The sequence below is a fragment of the Anolis carolinensis genome, chromosome 4 (genome assembly GCF_035594765.1).
Source record: "Anolis carolinensis isolate JA03-04 chromosome 4, rAnoCar3.1.pri, whole genome shotgun sequence".
Classification (NCBI taxonomy): domain Eukaryota; kingdom Metazoa; phylum Chordata; class Lepidosauria; order Squamata; family Dactyloidae; genus Anolis; species Anolis carolinensis.
The window spans coordinates 27,827,405-27,853,728 of NC_085844.1; the positions used below are offsets into that span (position 1 = coordinate 27,827,405).

The 26,324-nt window shown below is 39.6% G+C and overlaps 2 protein-coding genes and 1 long non-coding RNA gene across 4 annotated transcripts in view; 2 read left to right on the forward strand and 1 right to left on the reverse strand.

Moving 5' to 3' along the window:
• The window catches only part of pabpc1 (poly(A) binding protein cytoplasmic 1), a 170,859-nt gene that overhangs the window by 81,668 nt on the left and 62,867 nt on the right, over positions 1–26,324 (forward strand). The gene's annotated exons all lie outside the window — the stretch shown is intronic.
• On the forward strand, positions 298–20,207 carry ankrd46 (ankyrin repeat domain 46). 2 transcript variants are annotated; one of them, XM_008119475.2, is made up of 6 exons: positions 347–496; positions 6,320–6,450; positions 7,279–7,353; positions 10,913–11,253; positions 13,538–13,696; positions 18,273–20,207. In XM_008119475.2, the coding sequence occupies exons 4-6, from the start codon at positions 10,943–10,945 to the stop codon at positions 18,487–18,489; spliced, it is 687 nt and encodes a 228-aa protein (XP_008117682.1). In that variant the 5' UTR covers positions 347–496; positions 6,320–6,450; positions 7,279–7,353; positions 10,913–10,942; the 3' UTR covers positions 18,490–20,207. The 2 variants fall into 2 exon arrangements, with proteins under 2 accessions (XP_003226648.1, XP_008117682.1); XM_003226600.3 differs by lacking the exon at positions 6,320–6,450 and having other exon boundaries at positions 298–496.
• On the reverse strand, positions 11,258–24,885 carry LOC134298814 (uncharacterized). The gene is made up of 3 exons (XR_010005905.1): positions 24,763–24,885; positions 12,858–12,944; positions 11,258–11,564 (listed from the first exon to the last, which is right to left on the reverse strand). It is a non-coding gene; the product is annotated as an uncharacterized LOC134298814 (long non-coding RNA).

Below are 26,324 nucleotides of genomic sequence, written 5' to 3' on the forward strand. Positions count from 1 at the left end.
CTGGCTCTTCGGCTTAGAAATGGAGATGAGCACCAACCCCCAGAGTCGGTCACGACTGGACTTAACGTCAGGGGAAAACCTTTACCTTTTTAAATAAAGAACAACACTCTGAAGACGGGAATTCCAGACAAGAAACAGAAAAAAGGGTTTAAAAATGTGGCAGTCCCTTTAAATCCGCGAGTGCTGCCACCACTCTTGGATATGGAGGATCCAAGGAGCTGCGCTGAGAAGCCGGAAGTGTCGGTTAAAACTCTCTCGTAATAAATAAAACCTCTTTGGCACAGATAGAACTGTGGTTGCTTTTGCCTTCTACCGGAAGTGGAGGGACGGAAAAGAGAAGGTGAGGGACCGGGGTGCTTTGGGGGAACGGAAGTTGTTGCTGTGCTCTGCCTGGCGCTTCAAGCTGGAGGGATGAAGGCCTAAAAGGAGTCAGTGGTGGGAATGCGGATACCCCTCGTTACACAGAAGACGACGACGAAGGAGAGCTGCCCATGCTGTAAGGATGCGGCTTTGGGGCGGGACCAAGGCAGGAAGGCTGGGGACCTTCGGTTGGGAAAGGGCCGCGGGTCCCCAGCCAGGCCTGTCTGTCGGCTGCTTATTAGAGCGAGGAGGCCTTTGTTCTGTGGCGAGACTTCGGAGGGAAAGCTGAGAAAATGAAACCACCAGGCAGAGAGGGTGAAGCCCTTTGTCCAGACATGGCCTCACTTGGGCCCTCCCTCCAGGTGTTTTGGATTTCAACTCCCACAATTCCTAACAGCCGCTCTGCTGTTAGGAATTGTGGGAGTTGAAGTCCAAAACACCTGGATGGCCCACGCTTGTTCAGGCATGGCCTAACTTGGGCCTTCCCTCCAGGTGTTTTGGACTTCAACTCCCACAATTCCTAACAGCCGCTAGGCTGTTAGGAATTGTGGGAGTTGAAGTCCAAAACACCTGGAGGGCCCAGGCTTGTCCTAGAAACTGCTTGTTGGGTTGCTGTGAGTTCTCGGGACTGTATGGCCATGTTCCAGAAGCATTCCCTCGTGACGTTTCACCCACATCTATGACAGGCATCCTTAGAGGTTGAGGGATCTGTTGGAAAACTAGGCACGTGGGGTTTATTTATCTGGGGAATGTCCAGGGTGGGAGAACAAAACTCTTGTCTGCTTGAGGCACGTGTGAATGTTGCAGATAGCCACCTTGATTAGCATCTTATGGCCGTGCAGATTCAATGCCTGGCTGGTTGCTGCCTGGGAAAATCCTTTGTTGGGAGGTGTTAGCTGGCCCTCGGTGACACAGTGGGTTAAACCCTTGTGTTGGCAGGACTGCTGGCCTGATGGTTGGGTTGCTGACCTGAAGGTTGACAGTTTGAATCCAGGGGGCGCGAATGAGCTCCCTCTATCATCTCCCCATGCAGGAACATGAGAGAAGCATCCCACAAGGATGGTAAAACATCAAACATCCGGGCGTCCCCTGGGCAACATCTTTGCAGACGGTCAATTCTCTCACAAGAGAAGCAACTTGTTTCTCTCTTTTTGAAAAATATTTTTAATAAAGAGAATATTTTCCATAAATGTTGTATAAAAACAATAGAAACAGAAGATCAATAAGCAGAAAAGAAGAATGAGAAAACAAAAGAAAAAGAGGAAGGAAAGAAAAAAGAGAGAAAAAACCAATTAGACTTTCATCTACTACATGGTGCTGTGTGTGAAAAAACATTTCACAAAGTCCTGAAACATTTCATCCTTTTTCTTCTAGCATCCTTTTTCTTTTTCTCTAATACTTGGGAACAGACATTTTTCTCCTATTCTCTTACTTTTTTCCTTCAAATTAATATTTTCATATTTTGTTTGTTAAGTAGTCTTTGAATAGTTGCCAATCTGTTTGGTTTTTTGTTTTTGTTTTCCATGATTAGTTGATATCAAATATGTTAGCCTGTCCGTATTTACAATGTTCATTATTTTTGCAATCCATTGATCTATTGCTGGTACCTCTTTGTCTCTCTACAGTTTGGCATAGACTATCACTGCCACTGTTACCATATAATTGAATAGTATTTCCTTGTTCTTTTCTTTTTCTATGTCTAGCATCCCCAAAAGAAAGAATTTAGGTTTCAATTTAATCCTTATTTGTAATTTTTTTAATTCTCTGATGGATTTCCTTCCAGTATCTCAAGTCGCTCCTGACACGGGGAAAAAGCTAGCCCTGATTGATTCTTGTCTGGTATTCCCTGCTTTTTGGATGTTGCTCTTTATTTACTGTCCTGATTTTAGAGTTTTTTTAATACTGGTAGCCAGATTTTGTTCATTTTCATGATTTCCTCCTTTCTGTTGAAATTGTCCAAATGCTTGTGGAATTCAATGGCTTCTTTGTGTAGTCTGACATGGTAGTTGTCAGAGAGATCCAGCATTTCTGTGTTCTCAAATAATATGCTGTGTCCAGTTTGGTTCATCAGGTGCTTTGCTATAGCTGACTTATCAGGCTGAATTAGTCTGCAGTGCCTTTCATGTTCCTTGATTTGTGTTTGGGCAATGCTGCGTTTGGTGGTCCCTGTGTGGATTTGTCCACAGCTACATGGTATACAGTAGACTCCTGCAGAGGTGAGAGGATCCCTTTGTCCTTTGCTGAACGTAGTATTTGTTGGACTTCCTTAGTGGGTCTATAGATCGTTTGTAGGTTATGTTTCTTCATCAGCTTCCCTATGCAGTCAGTGGTTCCCTTGATGTATGGTAAGAACACAGAAATACTGAACCACTCTAACAACTACCATGTCAGACTGCTTCAAGCGAACGAGAGATCTTTCACCCACCCTGGACATTCCACAGATATATAAACTTCACTTGCCTAGTTTTCTGGCTTGCTAGATTTTAACGGTAACAACAGGAAGGTTTTTAAAACATTTTGAACCTACAAAATATACATATTAACCTTAAATATCACAATTATTAATACAGTTCAGTTAAAATCTTATTAAAATGAGTAAGTTAAAACAATTGCTAAAAAACATTCCTAACACCATACAGCATTCCATGGCCCAGTTCTTTTGAAAAAAAAATGTTTTAAAAACCTTCCTGTTGTTGCTGTTAAAATCCAGCAATATTGCTAGTTGAGACAAAGAGGAGATAAGGCAGGTTCACTTCTAGAATTAAAACGTTTTCCAGCAAATAAAAGGCAAAACTCTTGCAAATTCAGCTTGCTCCTTCCACTTTCTTTGGATAGGCAGGAAAAAGAAAGACCTTTATCCTGAACAAAATCTGGCTAATGGCTACCAGTATTTAAAATCTCTAGAATCAGGACAATAGGCCAGGCTGTGGTGCAGACTGGTTAGCAGCCAGCTGCAACAAATCACTCTGACCAAGAGGTCATGAGTTCAAGGCTAGCCCGTGTCTGTCTCTGTCTCTGTTCTATGTTATGGCATTGAATGTTTGCCTTATATGTGTGCAATGTGATCCACCCTGAGTCCCCTTCGGGGTGAGAAGGGCGGAATATAAATACTGTAAATAAATAAATAAAGAGCAACACTAAAAAAAACACCAGGAGAATTCAAGACAGGAAACAATCAGGGCCAGCTAACACCTCCCAACAGAGGATTCCCACAGGCAGGAAGCAGGCAGGCTTTGAAGCTGCAAGGCTATGCAGTGCTAGTCAAGGTGGCCAATTGCACCATTCACACTTCCCGCAAACAGGCAAAAGTTCTTTTTTCCAACCTGGACCTTCCACATATATATAAATCCCACTTTCGTGGTTTCCAACAGGCCTCTCATCCTGAGGATGCCTGCTATAGATGTGAGTGGAAAGTCAGGAGGGAATGCCTCTGAAACATGGCCATGCAGCCTGGAAAACTCACAGCAACTCAGAAAGACCTTTCTTTGTCCCTTGCTTAGATAGAATATGATCAGCATTGATCTCATTTTGATAACTGTTACAGCCCTTATTTTCCAAAAAACCCAAAATCATTGACTTTCCCTTCATTTATCTTACTTCGTCCCTCCTAATTTTAATTTTTTTTTTTAAAAAAGTGTTTCCTTCTAGTTCCAAATCCTTCCACCCTACTTGGCTCTCCCCCCGCCCCACTTTTTCCATCTCTATTTTTCTTTCTTATTTGAAAGCATGAAGGGAAGTGCAGCATGGCAAAGGTTTCCAAGGACTGGGGAGATATTTTCCACTGACTCTCCCCTTTCCAGATCTCTTGCCTTCCATTAGCAGCAAGATCACAGGAATCAGTATTGGAGAAGACAAGGAGCATGGGAACAGGCAAGTGGGAGGAAATCACTCTATACCAGATGGTCTCTGTTCAGCCTGAACCAGGCCTAGGGTTGTGGAGGTGAACAAACACAGCGATGGAGATGAACCCTTTTTAGTGAACCCAGTCAAATCTAGCAGCCTGGTTTTGGCCAGGAAACCATCACAACTGCAGGTGGTTCCAGACAGGCCTTTAACATGGGAGGAATCGCGTTTCTTAAATGCAGTTTCTCCCAGATTACAGTCCAGATACCTCCCCCCAACATCTGTGCTTTCCTGGGGTGTGTGTGTCCAGATGCCCTGCTAGACTATCTAGCGGGTATCGGGACACAACCCCCCCCCCCCCCCCCAGAAAAGCCTTTAAAAAGAAAAATAAGTTACCCGGCCGCCATTACTCTGGTGCCGGAGCTCTCCTGGCATGTAGAAATGACACGCCAGGAAAGCTCCGACAGCAGAGTAATTGTGGCCAGGTAAGTTATTTTCCCTTTTTACGCTTTTTTGGGAGGGGGGGGGCTGTCTCGGGTTTTTGGGCTCCAGCAGCCCAAGAAACCCAAGACTGATGTGTAGATGGATACTATAAGTCTCGCAGTGCAATTCCCGGTCCTATGTACACAGTACTTGCAGCTTCAGCTCTGATGACATTTGAGAACCTGTTGGGCACACAAGATCCTTTACAGCCTGGAAGATGTAGTAGTTGATCTGGCTCTGTTTCAAGCAAAGCTGCATGGGTCAAAGGTGACGTGCCCATTATTGAAATATCAACCATATGACCCAAGAAGACATCTAAAGTGTCCTAGTGGAGGATGAAGGGCAGGAATTAGGCCCCATCTACACTGACTATTTAGGTCGATGTGAGTTTGGATCATCCTGTGGATAGCCACAAAATACACATTGCCTGATCTGGTTAAACAAGAGAAAAGTCATTTAATGTGGTTTGAGGAACCCACATTCTGCATCAGGATTTAGGATTCTGCAACAGGAATTATAACAGTGCAGATATCTGCAACCTGTTCCTACACAGACCTGTATACAGGTGTCCTGACAGTCATCCAACACTTTCCGAGCTGATATGGCTCAGGACAAGAAGGTACGTCAGGAAATCTACCTTCATCTTGGCCAGGGCTTCTCTACTTTTAACTAAGACAAGCCAGAAAGTGATTGCCCTCAGCGACACTAGACTAATACAGGAACTTCTACTGGCTACACCTGCACACCTGGATTTTAAGCAAAACATGCTAAATAACTATGAATACTATGAAGCCTCTGAATGTAGCCTCCCATCCAAGCACTAAAGATCTTATATCCCTATGTGTGTGGTTTCCTCAAAAGCCTAATCAACTTTGTCTACCTACAGTGTACCACTTCCTATCCTGGAGCCTTCCCATTGTCATAAAGGCATTGACAGAATTAAGAGTATTCTCAGCACACAGATTTGATTCAGTAATGCTACAGTTAAACCCAACCTTTGTTGCCAAGGTCAACACCACTTTCCAGTGAGTGCAGCTCCTTCCATCCTTCTGCTCACAATCATCAAAAGTGATGGAAAAGATGTAACATGCCTTGGATGAGCACAAAACCATCCAAATCTACCAGAAGAGAAGAAGTAATTTCCAATCATCTGATGTTCCTCTCCTTCCAGCCCTCCAAAGGCAAGAAGATCTCCACTTTCACCTCAAGCAGATGGATCAGGCTCTGCATTGCCTCTGGGCATGAGGTTATGGAATTGCTCCCTCTTGCCCCAGAGGGATGTTGTAGTGCAATCCAACAGGAGCATGGCGACTTGACTACTAACATGCCATTGACATAAATCTGCAGCCCTGCCATATAGAAGTTATCTTCCACATTCATCAAACACTATAAACTTGACAGCTTTGATTCTGTCAAAGCTGATTTTGGTAGGAGGATACTATTAACAAGTAGATAAATCCTCATCCATTAGAATGACAGCACCACCCACCCCAACCAGGTAACCAATTCCAATTGCAAGATGTTCTTCCCTTATCTGCAAAAGGAACATTGGTTCTTACTTGTTTTGCGTATATTTCCAGCAGATAAGAGACAAACTGCTTGCCCCATCTTAAAGTGTTAAAATGTGTTGAAGTTCTAGGACTTACTTCTCCACTTGGGGCTGGAAGGTTTTTCCTTTTTTCTGCCTATCTGGAGGATGCAGCAGGAGCAAACCAAATCTGCAAGAGGTTTGTCCCTTATCTGCTAGAAACAGATGTGCCACAGGTAAGACCAACATCCTATTTACTAATGCCTTGATCCCAAAGTGTAAATGTATTTTTAACTGAGAAAGCTTTAACATATTTTTAACTGAGAAAGCAAACTGGATTTATCTTTTTTGTATGAATTATCTATATATTGAGCATTGGAAGGGAAGGACTAAGACTTTTAATATAATCCCCATAACTAAGCCATAAGTGTATAAACAGCTATCAAAATCAAGTGCAGGATTAAGTAATTAGCTCAAAAATGTCAAAACCAAAATTTCGCTTAGAACACCTTGAAAAGAAAAATTATACATTGAGAACATATCATAGAAAAACATAGGCATTTAGATTTGCATAGTTATCTTTTTCTCAAAGTGGCGAACAATCTGCCCACATCCTTTGATCATGCCATTGTGCCAGGCTTAGGAAGGGAGCCATAGTGGAATGTAGAAGGAAGAATGCACAATCAGCTTGTCCTCCATTGTGTCTACAGGATTTCTCAACTAGATCTAAAGTCATTCTTTAAAAAAACCCACTTCAGTTTAAAGAAACTGTGGACACCATGAAGCTCTTCAGATGTAATTGAACTGCAAATTGCCACTTGCTCTGCTAACAATATTTGTAGGACTCCTTGTTCTTTGGAGCCCATCTTAGTCTTCAAATTGAATCAGATTTTTAATACAATTATATTTGAAAATACTAAATATTGATCATGTCTTTGTTTCAGCAGGGTAGCAGTTAAAGTACATCTCATTCTCATGTTCTTCTCAAATTAAGTTTAATTGCAATATCCAATTAACTCGATATTGAAATGTTTGTGTAATATAACTCCTCAATTTTCTTACAGATTTGTACTAGACTGCCAAATACTTGATTAGAACAATTTTAACAGCCGAGTGAATAAGTTGTGTGGTTACTGAAGGTAAGACTATATAAACTGTCATCTGTAATGTAAGCAAAATTTAAAGTACTCTATAATTCTAATTTGCTGCAAACCAAATCAGAGTTCTCAAGGTGGTGGTGGTGGTGGTGGTGGTGGGGGGGGGGGGGGGGGTTTGCAGAACTGATCCATTAACATCTGTGAGTCGGGAAAGTGAGGGAATTAGTTTGACACCACTTTGACTGCTTTTGCTTTATGTTATGGAATCATGAGAGTTAGAGTCTTTAGCCTTTTCTGCCAAATAGTGCTGGTGCCTCATCTAACTACAACTCGCATTATGTTGCAGCATTGAGCTATTGCAGTGAAAGTCGTGTCAATTCTATAGTGTAGGTGCAGCCTGACTTAGCAAGGGCTTCTGAAACCAGAGCTTTGCTGTTTCATTTTTGGGATAAGTAACCCAGAAAGCCTGTTTTCTTTTGTATGTGAACAGTGAGCCCTTCAGCTCTCCAAACCTAACTGCATATTAAGGTGAGCATGAAGGCAGGTTGCAAGGCTGGTTTCTCTTCTGATGCCTCTTTTAATTTCTTTTTGTTCTGTCATGTATAACTAAAATAAGCAAGTTCTTACTCTAGAGGGCACTGGTAGACTATGAGTCTTGTGGAGCTTTTCTACAAAATGTGTTTTTATTGTCAAAGGAGACTGGAAAAATGTAGCTAACTTAGGCCATGCATTTCTCTACAGAAGTAGTATTTGAATGGAGAAGGGAGTTTATAACACGTTGAGTTTGATGGTGTACTCTGTTCAGTGGTTGTTTCTTTTATATATATTTGTTTCCAATGTTCTAAAGAAATGATTTATTTTTATGAATTTCAAGGGATGAATGGTCTAATGTAAACTTTTAAAATATAAAATAGCCAAATAGTATGATCCTAACAAAAACACAATTAATTGAAATAATTTCAAAAGTTTTAGCTTTGCTTTAATTTGATGTATGCCTTCAATTATTTCCAACTTAATGGTGACCTTAAGGTGAACCTATCACAAGGTTGCAGCTCTTAATTGTATGACAGTGCAGGGAAGCTGGTGCCCTGTATATGTTTCACATTACAACTCCTATGGGTTTTGTAGTAAGTCCAACCTCCCCCTTTCTTCACATAGCACATAGTTAAACAATATAGGAATTTGCTGCTGCATGATGTAATGGTGACCACTAGATTGGACTGCTTTAGAAGGGGATTAGTTGAATTCATGGAGGATTAGGCTATCAATAGCTTGCTAGTCATGAACTGCTCCTTCTTACCTATTGCTGGAGAACATGAGTGGGAGGAAACATTGTCCACCCATGTGGGCTTCCCAAAGGGATTTCCTTGGCCACTGTTGTGCAAACAGAATGGTAGGTCAGATAGGCCTCTGATCTTATCCTGTGTACTTTTAGAATTAGCACACCAAAAAAGTTGATGAGTTCACCCTATCATGACCTTCATTTCCTTTACATACCTTTGTCTTGAGAGCCCGCATGATATAATACTTTGAGAGTTTGATTAGCAGTTCAGGAGATCAGGGCTTGAATCTGTGCTCAACCGTAGAACTTTATTACTTATAAAGTTTCAAACAGCATTCTTAACTTCAAACTGTATTTTTCACCACTGCTCCTTTTCCTTGCCTATTGATCACTTCAGGTCACCTTTTGATGCAGGCCAATTTGCACTGCTCCTGCTTGAGCATTAAGTAGACTCCCATATAATTATCTGTGAAAACGAAAAAGCGTTACGTACTCTCAATCCTTAGAAGTTTGCTTTTGCTTCCATGTCTCTGTGTTGGCCACTTGCTGGATTGCCTTGAATCAAACATCTTATGTAAATAAAAACATAGAATAAACGAGGTGGTAGAAATTCTTCTAGCAAATCTGATGGGAAACTGATACATGTGGAAAGGATGATCTTTTGCTGAGTGACTAGTTGCCATAGCCTGAGTGCTGAAGTTCAAAGTTAAATAAGGAGCAGATAAATGAGAAATGTAATCCCATTAAGAGTTGTTTTATTTATAGCAAGTATAAGAATGTCTGATCTGTGTTACTATACCTGTTACCTTGAAACAGCCTAGTGTATACATTTTTGTCTCTTTCTTTGCTCTTGCTTTTTCTCCCATGCAATCTGTGCCCCCTTTACATTCTGAAATTAAGATCCAGAGATCAGGGCACTCTGTTCTTAGCAAGGATTTGTTAACTGTCTGACAGTCATTGTAGTGACTTGAATCAACCTTTAAAAGTGAGAGACTTACAAGTCCTTGAATCAACAAAATAGAAATGAAAGAAAGGGCTTTGATTAATACAGCTTCAGAGAGCATTGCCTGTATGCACAATATGGCTTTTTAGAGCTCATTCTCATGATACAGCTTTTCCACATACTTGAACTTTCTTTTTTGGACTACCAATTCCATACTACCATGTGAATCACCAATATGGTCAAATCGTGTTCAAGCTTTGGACCTTTTTTTGTTCACAAAACAGTTGCATGTTCTACTGACATTGCCAGAGTTGTAGAATTGTATAGTTGGATGGGAGCTGAAGGATAAACTAATCTTGCAAGTGCACAGATTTATTTATCTCGTGTCAAAAGCATTGCATAATAAATAAGTTTAAAAGCGATAAAATAAAGGAATCACAAATAGCTAAATAGTTTTAGACCAAAAGCGGGCAACAGCAACCGCATTGTCCGTAGCTTTGAACAACTCCTCCTCCATGCATAAAGCAGGGCATTGTGGGCAAGCATACAGATGTGGAGTTGTTTGTTCAACTCCACAGTCCCACAAGGTGGAGGATTCCTCCAGATACTGCCATCTTGCCAAGTCGTCTTTTGATCTGCCCGCTCCACTTCTGAGTCTGTTTAGGGACTTCCAAGTTGCCCATTCTTGGTTTGCCCCTGGAGGAAGACCCTCATGGGCAGCCATCCAGTTGGAATTGCCTGGTTTAGCTGCCCAGGGGGATACTCTTGCTGTTGCTGGGGGAATAGCAAGAGGAGTGGTGGTTCTCATGAAGCTTTTCCTTGATTTGAGGCTACTGGGAGGAGGCTGATAGTCATGCAGTGGATGGCTTTCACAATGTTCGACCTTATTTCTCTCGCAGTTAGCAGCAACTTCCCATCGCACATCAGGGGGGCAATGCCAGCTAGCTTATAGAGTTTATCAACAGGTGTAGGTTTAAGGCATCCTGTGATTATTCTACATGTTTCATTCAGTGCTATGTTCACCTGCTTCCCATGGGCAGACTTGTGCCAGACAGGACAGGCATATTCAACACTTGAGAAAGACAAAGCCAAGGCTGATGTTCTTATTAATTGTGGGTCTGCACCCCATGCACTGCCAGTAAGTTTCCGCAGGATGTTATTGTGTGCAGCTACTTTGTGCTTGGAGTTCATGCAGTGTTTCCTATATGTTAGTGTATATGTCAGTGCCAGATTTAAAGATCCCTAATAGCCATCCAACCAACCCTTGTTTAGTGCTGGAGGTGGTACATTTCCCAGTCAAGCTGTTTGAAAACATTCAAAAGAGAGCTTCTGTTCTTCATAGCTCACCATTTTTGTCATTTCATTTTCACCTATAGGCTTACAACATTTTCTGGATCCCAGCAGTCATGTCCTATGTGTTTGTAAATGATTCTTCCCAGACAAGCGTACCTTTGCTGCAAGCTTGCATTGATGGAGACTTTAATTATTCCAAGAGACTCCTGGAGAGTGGCTTTGATCCAAATATTCGTGACAGCCGAGGGCGAACAGGGCTCCACTTAGCAGCGGCTCGAGGAAACGTAGACATCAGTCAGCTGTTACACAAATTTGGTGCTGATCTTCTGGCTACCGACTACCAAGGTAACACAGCCCTTCACCTGTGTGGGCATGTGGATACCATTCAGTTCCTGGTCTCCAATGGACTCAAAATAGATATTTGGTAAGTTTTATTTTATTTATTACAATATTTATATCCCGCCCTTCTCACCCAATAGGAGACTCAGGGCGGCTTACAATAAAACACATATATAAAATTGTACAATACATTGTGAATCAATTAAAAAGTTATTAAATTACATCAGACATTCATAAAAACACTTATAAAATACAGATGGGCATGTTGACTGATACAAAATGCATGGGAATGCCAGTCTTGAATCTGTGTTTTAAATTTTGAATGGCTACTTTTTGCCTGGTAATCTCTAGTAGTTGATGAAAGAAGTTAAAACCATTCCACTTTCTTCTTCGGAACTGCAAAAGAAAATCAACAAAAAAAAACAAGCATGAAATTTGCTGGGTTTGCACTCAGCTGGAGATTATCAAACAAAACAAAACAGGCAGCTCCTTCAGCATTTGTCTACATATTTCCTTTTCTCACTTGAGCAAGCTGGAACAGTTTCATGCAATGGCTTTCTCACATCAGTTACTGTGACACACGCAGTGTTGTGCTTCTCTAAGATCATAGGGATTGTTTCTGGACAAGCACTGCTTGTTCCTGGTTCTCTTCATGCATCATAAGAGTACATTGTGAGTGGCCATATTTTATGCTGCTATGGATCATCTGGAAAGCCAGCAGTCAGATAGCATTTCCAGATTCTGCCACATGGTACCTGTAAGCTGGCACTTACTAGCTTGATGCAGCCTTGGTGTCTGGCATTTTTCTGATGCTGATCTCAATTGCTAATTAAAGAAGGAAGATGTCACAGAATAACATCTTTTTATGTTTTATGTATGCACACATATGTTACTTGAGTCCATTGTTTCTTTTCAATTTCTGTGCGAAAACACTATTTTTCTAGTGTTCACCCCACCTGCCCCCAGTCTCTGACTCAATCTTTCTCTGAAATATTGTATATTCACTCCACCAAGCTCTCAACATCTGTCATGTGCCAGTGCCCAGACAAAAGCACTTAGTGTACTGAATAAATAGCTGTTTGACAAACACAATTAACAATCCTCATGGAACAGTTTCTTGTCTGTACCATATGCTCACGCATCCTAATGGTTTAAAACTGGTAACCAGCCTTAAATGAGCAATGATAAACTTGTCTTCTCTATTTTTCTTTTGAATATGAGTTTATAGTATATGATTGTGGTGGCTAAGAGATTTAGAAAATGGCAAGTCATATGAAGTTAATCTATATTTCGTATGAATTCTACTGAGACCATCACAATTAACTGGGATAATTATGCCCTTGATAATTCAGTAGAAAATTGTGAAGAGTTATCAGCACTGTTACTGTTGTGAACATATGTTGGATATTGGGACTCTCCAATCTGAACATTAGATAACAAAAGCAAAGTGGAAAAGATAACAATACAGCCTCAGTGTGATATAATATGTAGCATTCTGTATTTTAAAATAAGTTAAGTGCCTCTGCATTATTTTTTCTCCTATCATTTGTTGGCATCCAATTCAGGGAAAATAGAATTATTAAAATAAATAATATAAATAAAGAGGAGCTTTCATTTAACAAGAAAACTGAAGAATTTTACTAAAATTAATAACAAAATAAAATATTAAACAATACTAATGCTACTTACCATGATAGGCTAGTTGAGGATTAGTTCAAATGCTCAGATTCAGTGTATATGGCTCCAGAAATCAGTTCTGTGTGGCTGGAAATTTGTCTCCAAAAAGAAGAGCAACAAAACAGGAACATTAACAATAGTTATATAGGACATGGCTTATATTTTCATGATTTTGAAATGCAATTACAAGGTATTTGTTATACTGTTTAATCTTAATTAATTAATTTTATCTTTTTTAAAAATGCCTTTAAAATGCTCCAGTTGACAAATCTAGAAAGACTTTTCTGCAGAGTCCTGAAAATTGCCAGTGCTGTTCTTGGGAGTTTGTGTACTCTTTTGCTTGAACCACAAGGAAGATGATGCTGACATATTCCAGCCCCATTAAGCCATAGGAACTAGACCTAGGAAACTGTAGATCAAAGTGCCGGACTTCAAGAGGGAGCCATGTCGACTAGCTATGTCATAAGATGCTATTAATGTAACAGATTAATATTTCATCACTTGTCAGGCACCAATTAACAGCCTTGTTAACACAGTCAGCATAAGTCTAACTGATAACATAATAGTGATTGTGGTCCTTCTGAAAAGTAGCCTGTGTACTGAATTTTTCATACAGGGAGTAATTGCCTTTGTTTGAAGTAGAAAGAGTTCATGGACTCTATTTTTTAAAAAAATATCTTTATTTTCTACAGCAACCACCAAGGTGCAACTCCTCTTGTTTTGGCAAAACGAAGAGGGGTCAATAAAGATGTGATTCGCTTGCTGGAATCTCTGGAAGAACAAGAAGTCAAAGGATTCAACAGAGGAGCTCATTCAAAGCTGGAAACTATGCAGACAGCTGAAAGTGAAAGGTATTGCCAGAAATATAATCTTTTTTCCCCAGTGTTGGTTTTATTTTCCTTGTTCAAGATAGCTGAGTGACTCGTCATATTTGGTGCTTGTGCTGCGTAGTAGAAAGGTCATGGTTTCTTTTGAGACATGTTTCCATAAAATATTATAGTCTGTGGTTGTCTGTTTTGGCTTTAGCATTTGAGCTTATTTTTCAAAGGAAGGAGTTCTTTAAAAGCTGGACTATCTATGAGCTTCAGCAACTAGCCACAATCCTCACCGAGGAAGTAATTTTTTTGCCTGTCCTGAACTGACCACAACAAGGTGCTTAGTTGTTCAAATTCCCCCACAATTAAAAAAAAATCACGAAAATATAAAAATTGATGCTTGGGAGCCCAACTTTCTCCATGCTGTGTTAGCTTTCTATGTGCAGTTAATGATTATGGCCTAAGTCTATTGCTTGCTCTGGCTATAGTTAATCCACTAAATCAATGGAACTTACATAAATGTTGTTTTATCAAGTTCTCATTTATGCAGTAGCTATATTCTAGTTGGAATTCATAGTTGGATTTAGATTGTTGGTGGTTGTTTTGTACAGAGGAACGTTCTGTCCCAACTGTAGTTTTAAGAGCTATAAAACCAAACACATTGAGAACCAGGCTCATGTGAAGTTTCAGCATCCAAAGTCTCTGGGCACTGTTTTATGTGACAGTCATAAAGTTTCCATTATGTCCGTTGTATGTGTCACAATGGATGCTGTAATTATGCCAGAAGAACCTAAGAAAGAGTCATGTCGGGTTACACCAAAGGCCTTTCTGTTTACACAGGGGCCCAAATGTTAACTGTGCAATTCTACTTTCTGTCTTGTTCTCCTCAACAATAAATTCAGATATTTAGAGGAGTGTGATATATTTTTAAAGGTGATATGTTTCTATAAAAGTATGATAAGACCTTTGAAGGCTTGAAATAGATAGGGCGCTGGGTTAGATGAATAAGCAGTCCAATCTGGACATCCATTTGTGTAGAGCTTTCATAAGATTGGGTAAGAAGGAAGGAAGGTTTGGCTTTGTCAGCTCTGCTGGAGCCTGCTGCTCCTTCCCTGCTGTTGCCAGCAATTAAAATAGTCTTAAACTTTGTAGTTTATATTGTGGCATGATATATGATGAGGTATTATACTTCAGTACATTACCAAGTTTGTACATATTTATGCTTGTATGTAATGCTTTTATTAAAAAGTTTATATTTACCATTGGACATAAAATATTTACCCTTTAAGTTTGAGGCAGGAGATAAACATTTATTGTTGCTTGTCCCTCAAAGAGCATAAGTTGGAAAATAAAAAAAACTTTTCCCCCTTAGTTTTTTCTTGATTTTGTTCAAGATTATCTTACCACAAATAGAATAAATTATATCAAGGATGAATCTATGTTTATAGAAATAATGTCATTTGACACTGCTTTAACTGCCATGGCCCATTGTTATGGAATCATATAAGTTGTAATTTTATGAGCTCTTCAGCCTTCTGTCAAATAGTGGTTTTGGATCACGAAACTACTACTCCCATGATTCTATGGCATTGAGTCGAGGCAGTTAAAGTGTTGTCAAACTGAATTAATTCTGCAGTGTAGATGCACCTCAAAAGCATGATTTCTTTTGCTGATGCTGTGTGAGATGTGAACTACTACTGCCTTTTGATACAGTCTCCAACTATTTGGCTTAGAATTTAATTGTGTACATGGCATGTGCAAACATTTTGTATTTTTGTTGATCTTTTAAAATGTAATTTAATTTTAGTATAACTCTCCCATTGGCCAAAGTGAAATACCTTATTCAGCTACAAATAGCTAACAGTTTCCTGGCCAATATGCCTGTGACAATATGCTTTTCCTTACTTTGAATAACACTAAGCCTCCGACCATACATGTATACTGCTTTGGGGTTGGATAGAGTCATAATTATTAGAAAGCAGAGTGCTACCAGTTTGGTTTCTTTCCTAATGTTTTTCCCTCCTGCTCTTTTGATCAAATTGATTGCTAATCTTTCCCTGGTTTAGCTTGTAGCAGTTGCGGCTTACCTTTCCCATACTTTTCATTGTCATGTGGAGGTATTTTAGTACCGAGCATATCTTCTACTTCTCTACATGGCTTTGAGGGACCTGTAACTAACCACTGACTGCGGTGTTGGTAGCAACATCTCTCCAAAATGCATCTTGTTTTTCTTAGCCACAGAAATAACATCTGGGATTTATGTTATTTACCAGGTCCTTCCAAAATAGTGAGTATTCAAGCACTTGATGCCATGTTAGGATTGGGAATTTAATTTGGATGTTATGGAAAATAACCCAGGTGTTTTCTGTTTTCAAAGAAACAGGCCTGGTTTTGTTTTCAGTAACTATGTCACCTTTCCACTTAGATTACATTGTACCTTGATTTAACCTCTATAGCAGTTATAGATTAACTGGTTGAATCTTAATTAATAAACATTCTTTGTGTGCACCAAAGGATCCCTTAAAAACAAAGTCTCCTCCCCATCTCTATGTGATGGATGAGATTACTGGCCCTGCAATGACATGCTGAATAGCTTTCTCCCTTTTTTTTTTTAAAGGAAAGTTTTATTTCAAAAGTCAGATGCTTTCTGCTGGTGAATGTTACTGACAGTTGGTGACTGTGCTTCGCTTTGGTAATATATTGTAGACCACTGATTGTCAATTTTTGGTTCTCCATATGTTTTAAGACTTCAGCTCCAAGAATCCCTGACTACTGACCAAACTTGTTGAGGTTTCTGGGAGCTGAAGTTTAAACTATGTGGACAGTCAAACACTAGGCACATTTAATGCACTCTTCTTGAGTACACAACTGCAGCTATAGAGTACCTATAGCTATGAGCCAGTCATCAAACAAGCTGTATCACACAGAAAGCCAGTGGTGGTTTGAGCACTGGACTGTGACACTGGAGACCAAGATTTGAATCCATGCTAGGTCATGGATGACTTCAGGCAAGTCATACTCTAGCAAGAAGAAGACAAAGACAAACCACCATTGATCTAGGCAAGGTGACCCTATGATAGGTTCCTTTTAGGTTTGCCCTCAGTCCATGCAGAGCAACAAAAAGAAAGAACAGAGGAAACATTCTACCCTTTGGAACCCTCCCCTTTCCAGCATTTTGGCTAAATGCTAAATAAAGCTAAAGCAAGTGTGTCTGTTTAAACATTTTGGTGGAACAGTATCACTTTCAGGGAGCACATATTTCTATTTTTGTCCATGGGTAGGGTGGCCAAGTTAGCAGGATCCCAGACCCTAGGGTTTCACAGCCAAAACTAAGGATATTACCTTATGAAGTTAGCAGGTCCAGGCATGCAGCGATTGAGGGGATGCCAGAATTGCTTCTGGGCTGAGCTGATTATGTGAATGGGAATGAGGGCAATCAGGGGACAGCCCAATGAATGAGGCCATATGGCAGCGCAGAGCTAGAAGGGTAGAAACTTTTTTGTGGCTATGTTGCTGGCAACGTATTCAACAGTTGTAGCAGTTGCGGCCTTACTGTTCTTCCCATCTCATACGACCTTATCGGTAGAATACAGAGGGACTTTATACTAGACTCTATACCTCTAGTGGAACTTGTGGAGATTCACTGCCAGCCCTCAGAGAGCATTTCTTCCTAGAACAAGACCCATTGCTGCCACAGCTTCTGAAACAACAAGAGTTGTGATGCTTGCATTCCACTTCCTTTATTGCTTCAAAAGACATAATTGGCCCAGATCCATGCACTCATTTTCTCTCTTCCCTATACACTAATTTCTGTCCAAGTGATATGGCCCCTTTAAGTCTGAACTAATGAGCCCCAACACAAGCTGGGAATAGGGGAGACCAGGCTTTGAAGCAAAAATCAAATTGTAATCTCCTCCTACAGTCTTCTTCCAAGATTTATCTTCCTGCCTGGAAAAACGCGATAATTCAGTGCCCGTAGGTGTAACAACCCTATCCACCAGTCCTTCACTCTGTTCTTCCTTTGGTACCATTTTGAATAACTCACCATCATATGATACCAGCCAGTTTTGCATCCTGCACTGTTTAAAATAGAACATCCTGCAGAGGTTTGGTTGGTTCCATCTGTTTGAATGAAATGCCAAGTCTTTCTTTTTTTCTCTTTATCTGAACTTAGTTTTGTTTAAACCTGTATATCATTGTTCTTACTCTCAATTATTTCACTGTGGTAATTATTTAAATGTGTAAAGTCCACTTGACTAAAAATGGATATTCCAATTTGGACAGAAATGTCCAACTGCATTCCTAAGGGAAGTTACAAATGCATGAGATACTACAATTATCTTCTCTAAATATCACAATCATGCAGTTCTTCTTAAGCTTTTCTGTCACTTGTCTGTTTTCTATGGGAAATTTTGCAAGACTCCTATAATTGAGACAAACCCAAGTGTGTCATTAAGAGGTGTGATCATTTGAACCCGGATTTTCTGTGCCCAAATACCAACCTAGATAGGTTTCCCTTTTCAGGTACTTGGCACAACTGGGTCATCATTAATGACCTCTGTTCATTTGCATTTTCCGCTTAATGTAATTCATGTCTGTGTTCCTTTGATAGTGCAATGGAGAGCCATTCCCTTCTCAATCCCAATCTGCAGCAAGGTGAAGGAGTTCTCTCCAGCTTCCGAACGACATGGCAAGAGTTTGTGGAGGACCTTGGCTTCTGGCGAGTGCTGCTCTTGATCTTTGTCATCGCCTTGCTCTCCCTTGGGATTGCATACTATGTCAGTGGAGTGCTTCCTTTTGTAGAAAATCAGCCCGAACTGCTCCATTAAAGGCCATGTAAATAAACAGTGCTCTTACTATTATTTTTAGCTCCTCAGATTGTTTTCCTCAGTACAGGCAGCTGCCGCCTACATACTGTTGATGTTTCTATATATTCCCACATAGAGGATCCTGTCTGAATTGAGGATGCATTAATTCCAGATAAACAGAATTAAACTTATAGTTATTTCTGTGATACCTGTAACATGTCTTGGGTCATACGTTACTATTAGCATGTTGTATGGATAAGTTCAGTGATAGATAGAAAGGGTCCTGGATTCTTCTAGAGAAGGAAGGTGTATTTTGGAAATGGGACCAAGTCATTAACATTTCTTTAAAGCAGACTGTTATGTGAGTGGACCATGTCTGTCCTTCTGGGTATTTAAAGGTCATGACTTTTTGCCAGAAATATCCATATTATAGTAATATAAGGGCACTTATCTTTGTTACTAACAAGTACATGTATTTCATGAAATGACATGCCATATCTTTATTATTTCCTTTGTTTTAATTTTAAATGTGTTAGATTTTCATTTATTGCTTCACGCTAACTCTCTAGTTTACCTAGTCTAGCTGGGCAATATTAATAACTCTTTCTAAATGAATTTTCTTTTGTTGTTATAAAAATAAACACTCACAGCCTTCAGAAATGTGTTTATTTTTCTCTATTGGGGAGATATCTTTTTCTCAAAAATAAATTTTCACTTACAAACTTGTGCTATTCAGCAAAATTGTCTGTGTAAAATATCGGTCTTTTAGATGTTTTCAAGAACTAGAAAAGATTATCACATTAGCATGTCATTAAATGTCATAATTGTGAAAAAATGTATTGTTCTAATATTCATAACTTTTCAGGCAGCATAAAGCTGCGGGATGCACCGAGTGTCCTATGTTCTCAATATGTAAGATTATTGTTGGTGAACTGATATGTGGCTTAGCAGTACTCTCAGTTTGAGGTCATGTTGATGATTTCCATAGCTATAAAATCTTACTAATGCACTCTTGGAAAGATGGTATAACTAGCAGCTAGGTAGCAGAGGCATCTTTATGGCTCATGTGTCCATCTGGCTTCAGAGCCGAAGTCAGAGAACAGATCTGATTTTTCTAGAGCAGAACCCAATGATCGTGTTTGTAAACGCACACACAATGCACACAACACACACGACTATGGGACAGACAGGGAGAATTTTAGGTAAATGCAACCGCCCAAAAATGAGTTTAATGTCAAATCTATTCATCTGGCAGGGGATTCCTAGCAGCTGTATGAAGCAAAAGGATATTGAAGCATTTTATAAGCTCCTGTCCTAAATTGCTGCTTGAAGGTATTTATTATTACAGGCAAACAAATAGCAAGCATTATCCCTTTATAATATGCCTTTCCGTAACCTGAGAATGATCCAGCCAAATTCATCATTTTTTAAGGCACCTTTTCCCAAAAATTAGATTGGTATGGGCTTAATAGACCCACTGAAAATCATTTCACCATTTTATAAAAGGTAAAGTAAATCAGGAAAATTCCAAATTAGGATACAAAATAATTGAGTAGTCACTTTGGTATGCAAATAGTTATACTTAAGGAATAAAAGATAATATCAACTGGTGTAAGTAAGGATTGCTTTAACATAGAATTTGTATGACCTCACAATTTCTCTTCCATGTTATGCTCCTGTAATGACTTAGTTACATTCTAAGCATGACTGTATATTCCAAATAAATGTATATACTAATATATATGTGTGGAGGGTTTTTTGTACAATATTTGACCAAGAAAAGTAGCAGTTATTGATATTCTACTTTCTCGGGACTATTTTCTTGCACTGGCCATTTAAAAATTTGTTTCAAGAGGAAATACGTCTATTTTCAGATTGAAAAATTTGTTGACTACTTTTGTTTACTATAACACATTTATTTTGGCTTTTTGATTAGACTTTCTGCTTATTTTGGATTTTTAAATTAATCTTTCAACTTATGATTTTCACTTGAGAATAATGATTGGAATTTATTTATATAAAAACCTGATTCTAACTCTCCTTCTGTCTCTGTCCAAGGGATACTTGAAACCAGATAAATTGTGGATGTGGATTCTATACATACTATTCAAAGGTCTTAGAAAGTCTGAAAGCATCCATGCTGACTATGAGGTGTCAGTGGTTTAGGTTAATAGGTGAAACTTTAAGGCTATTGCGAGAAGATTTCATAATGGGCATTTTGAATGAATGACTAGGAGTTGGCTTTGTTGGTTTATGTGCTATTTTTCTATATCAATTCACATTATTATTCTGAGATCCATTTATTGGTCACTAGTGTATATACCCAATGTTGCCTAGGTATTGGAGGGGCTGTTGCCACCTGCTTTTGTCTCTTCTCTTTCCCTTCCCTCATACCTCTTCCCCTTTTTTCCATCCCTCCCTCCCTTCCCTCCCATTCTCCCTTCTCCAGATCTTAGAGAGCCTACCTCTCAATGTCTCCATGGCAAGATGGCTTTTTGTATGGGTCTTTCCTCCCTTCCCTTCACACGCATCACTTTTCACTCCCAGTGACATCACAGACGGTCACTTCACCTAGCAACAGCCTTTGAGTTACAGAGAAATATACTTTCTCTCTCTCTCTCTCTCTCTCTCTCTCTCTCTCTCTCTCTCTCTCTCTCTCACACACACACACACACACACACACACACACACACACACACATATCAGTAGTCTAGTATCTGTAGAACTTTCTTTGGTTAGTGATTTAAACACACTTTTAAGATGGGGAGGGCAGGTTTTTCTCATCAGGCTAAATGGTTTGCGCTTGCTTCCAATGAGACTGGCAGGACCTAGAAGAGAGTAGAAGAACAGCTGTGTTCCTACAAGTTGTGGCCTGTTTCTCAATACAGCAGCAATTCAGAGATCTGAGGATTGTGATTCACAATGGCGTAAGAAGTTCTCTGTAGTTGTTCCAGCTACTGCAACCTAGAAGGAACCAGCTGTTGCAAACAGTCAAATTTAACCATTATTCTGATCTCTGCATAAGCAGGGACAAATCATTCTTCTGCCATAGCCTTTCTTGCATCTATCTAATTAAGGTTTTAAAAGAGTATTTGTTACTATGGTAACTAAGGAGCAACTCAGGAATACATATATCAGACCTGACCCATATTGAGTTTAAATTGTTCCCTAGAAGCCGAAGCAACACGAACTGTTGGATTCAGCTTCTGGCGTAATAGTGCATTTGGAGCTGTCACAACACTATTTTGGTTCTTTGGAACACTTTATTTATCCTTATAAAATTATTATTTAAACAAAAAATTTGGTTACGCTGCTTTTTAAAGGTCATCTTGTATCTTTCAGATTCCTGAGAAACTATTTTTATAGCCACATCTCATCTCTTTCTTGTTGCATAATAATTTCCAATGAACTTTCAGTCTGTTATGTTTTAAGTTAAAAAGTACATTCATACTGTACATGTTTTGTTGTGAGCTTCCTTGACCTAAGGAACTCACTGCTTGCCATACTGGCTCTTCAAGAAGAAAAAGAAAAAAAACCCTCCAAATTATGACATGGGTCATAACTGGCTTACCTGCATTGGTGTAGTGTGTACTAAAAGATAATAGGTGCCGCATCAATGACTTTTTAAGGTAGTAAAGAAAGAGGCCTTTCAGAACTAAAATATTTAGTCTAGGGTCCTGCTTCAGGAGATGTATGTGTGGAATGTATGTGTAGGATAACTTTGTCTTCTGCTGCTCCAGAGCCCCGCTTCACATAGCCATGTCTATGTCATTGAAGAGTATAGGGACCAACAGAAATGCATCCATCTATTTTCCTAGATATCAATGCTTTCTGACAAGCATCCACAGGGTCCTCTGGCATGGTCCCCAGGAGATATCTGTAGATGTTATCCTTGCAGCCTCTCCAGCTGCAGGAAGAATAGGTGGACACATCTCCACTGATATTCCCATTCTTCAACAGCAGTGTTGGGTTGGGGCAGCTACATTGCTCAAAAGGCAAGTTTGGTCATTGCATGGTCAGTAAAGAGGTTTAACTTCTGCAATGACCCAGAAAGTGAGTTGTGATCCTGTAAATCCATCTTGCACAATCATAGTTCAACAACGTGATTCCAGGCTTTGGCTTCCCATTGCTCCTTCATGGCCCTGGAAAAAATGCATGTGCTAGTCTCATGTAACAACAGGATTCCAGTCATAGTTCCCAGGAGAGTGACATGCTTCCTCATAACTCTTGATTGGGTTAGGGATTACAAGACATGATTACATGCGACCATGTTGTAAGACAGAGCCAAAGATCCTTATATCCCACATTAATTGGCTACATTTTTATTCTAATAAATTTCCATAGAATATCAGTGGTATGTCCCAAGATTTCCAAGGTATTGAACAAGCATAGACTGGCTGAGTTTTAACATAGATGTTAGGTCATAAGCTTTCCGAATGATGTTATCATTGGCCAAGACCCAAAGATATGCAGTAGCACCAGAATAGGGACATCCCCCTCTTCCCTGTTGCATCCACCTGAGGTGCTAAAAACCTGCTGTAGAGAACTTTGTAAGAGATTTGGGGGGGGGGGGGGGGGGAGGCTGCAAAAGAAGAAAAGCAGGGCTGTCCAAGGAGAGGAATCCAGCAGAACTATTCCATTGGATCCTGCCATTAACAATTATAAAGGAAATCCCCAAGTTACAAATAAGATAACTTTGTAAGTTGAATTTGTATTCAAGTCAGAACAGGTACATTTTTAAGTGTAACTCCAACCATCTTTCTATAGGCTTTGGATAGCATCGGGGTTGACACTCCTGTGGTGTTTGCTTTGCTGTCTGTACCCCTGTTCAGAAGATTTCACCTCACTATTTGTCCCTGTGAAAATTAGATTTTGAAAACTGTCTTGTTGTGGAAGCAAGGATTGGTGCTAAAGCTTCAGTTGAGACACATTTTCCCTGTGAGAACTGTTTTGGAAGTGAATTTCCCTTCCAAGGGGTAGATTTCTCTCACTTCATGTTGTTTCACCCCTGATCTTAACTATGAGTCAGATGTAAGTAGGATATTTGTAACTCAGGGACAGTCTGTACATCATTGTTTGTTTTTCCTCTTTTTTTTACAAAAATGTTGGACATCATACAGTTTAAATACAAAAAAAATGGATCTAATACAAAACAACACTTCCCTTAGATAACAAGTTGTAGGTGAAAACAATTGGCATTGGGTGAATATTGAAATTTTTTCTGTATTCTATATACTGTATATATTCACTCAGAAATGGCCAACAATAGGAGAAGGGAAAGATATGTTGCCTTTAAAAAAAATTGTTACCACACTGGGATGTTATCTTTGGGAAATTCATTTATATTGTATCTGGTTCGCTAAACATCTGCAAACATGTTATTGAAGATCTGCCTGCCTTGAATTCTGGGCTGAGAAAAAAGAGGATATCGATATCTATCTGTCCATCTGTCTATATATTATCTCTTGAAATTACTAAGTGGTCATCAACTGCAAGCTACTCAAGATTGTTTCTCATATAAAAAAGAAACAGATCTGTGCCAATAAGTAAAAAATGTTTTCACTCATAAATGAGCCGCGTAGAGCTCAATGGGATATAGCCTTAAGCAACTGATCAATATCATATCTAATACCCTTTGTTCAAACCCCATCCTGTGTGGGGAGGTGTATCATGTATATGTTAGGGACAATGTTGCCTGCATCTGTAGAACCACCTATTATTTATATTCACCAGTTTAATGTCATGCATGTTTCCTTCAAGTATGACTGTATCTACTGTTGCTTCCATTCATATTCAGATATACAGCTTTAATGTCTGCCTTTGGGTCTTTCTCATATACATAACTGTTTTCTGTAGAATGAAAGGCATCCTTCCACCCTTCTCCTCCCCTAAGTCTTGTGTTGAGGAGCTAGTAGTAATTTTCTTTTCCGAAAAAGTCTCCTTCTAATGAACTTGGACTCCCCTGTCAAATAATCAGCACAGTCATGTCAGTTTGCTTCACAAAAACTGTGCCAGTACTGCTAGGAAAGACAGAGAAATTGCTTCTAACAGGAGTTAATAGCTTTTCTTTGTCTCTATATTACTCTCCTCAGGGCAACTTCTTAACAACTAACCTCTCTGTTTGTTATGGCTGTAAAATGTTTTAGAGCAGGAAGACAGAGAGAGAAGACAGACGCCCATAGATCTGAGCTGGGTGTTCTACATTGTGGTGTTGTGCCATTGTGGAGAGCAGGCAAAAAGTCAGAAACGTGATACAAGAATGGGAGAGGAGGACAAGAAAAAGTACATACTGACCAGGGACTTATTGCTAATCTGATTCCACACAGAACTCCTAATCCTCTTCCCATTTATGGTATTTGGTTTGTATCCCTGGAACAGCAGATAGATAGCAGACTTCTTCTCAAGAACTGTATTTTAAAAAAATAAAAACAAAAGGCTATTATCCAGGCTTTAACAAAACTCCAGATCTAAAACTTCTATACTTAAACCATGGATGGTGCATGTGAGTCCTTGCAGATGTTGCTTTACTGTAACTCCATGAGTCCTAGGGCCCTTCCACACAGTCATATGACCCAGAATATCAAGGCAGAAAATCCCACAATATCTGTTTTGAACTGGGTATCTGAGTCCGCTGTGTAGAAGGGGCCCTAGCCAGCAAAGCCTTTACCAAGGGGTCATTGGAGCCCGATCTAATGGCATTTGGAAGTCACTCAGAAGCTTTATGGGGTGAACCACCAGGGATCTTTTCACATTGCACCCTTATGACATTTTATAGATACTACTTTAATTGCCAGGACAACATTTTAGAGAATCCTGGGTTCTGTAGTCTATTAAGGCCCTAGAGTTCTCTGGCAGATAATTCCAAATACTGCAAATTCCTGGACTGCAAAACACAAGGCTCCATGGAATGTGACCCTATTGCAGTTAAAATAGAATCATAACACTATAATTATGTAGTATGAAATATGTTGGACTGCCGCATGCATAGTCTTTCACTTTTTTATGCTGGCTTGGGCTGATGCTGGTTGTAGGTCGACATCTGTGGGGATACAAGTTGCTCATCCCTCCTTTAAAGGCTGCAGATACGTCCCCATAAAAACTGAATATAATTGCTACAGAATCCCCTCTTGTATTTATTTTTAATATTGTGACAACTTCCAAGCTTTATCACATGCCATGTTTTTACATTTACTGTGGCAACTGTTGAGTTGTATATATAGTTTACACATTTTAAAACTATGTGTGATTCTTTTTGCCCCAGATAATTGCACAAAGCCATATGGCAGGTATGAGGACTGTTCCTGCCAAATTAAGACAGTTATGGAAAGCTGAGTAATCTCCTCTAACCATAAAAAGCTAAGATATCTTTAGATATGTGAAGGACAATGAAATGTAAAAGATGCCCACAGCAAGAAAGACTTAGGGATAATTGTTGTTGTTTTGTACCTTCAAGTCATTTCTGACTTATGGCAACCCTAAGGCAAACCCATTAAAGAGTTTTCTTGGCAAGATTTGTTCAGATATGGTTTGCTTTTGTTTTCTTCTGAGGCTGAGAGAGTGTGACATTCCCAAGTTAACCCAATGGGTTTCCACAGCATTTGGACCCTGGCCTCTAGAGTTATATTCCACCGCTCAAACCATTATAACATGCTTGCTCTCTAGAGGAAATGTTAACTGAGAGAAAAAGCTCAAAATTAGTAGTTAATTACAAGCTTGATAGAAATACAATGGTAGTAATAATAATTATACAATGATGCATCAGTCATGCTCCAGCTGACTCATTGGTGATTCATACAGAGACACAGCAATAACCAGCTTCATGCTTCCAAAGAAATCCCCATTGTCAGGGTGGAGAC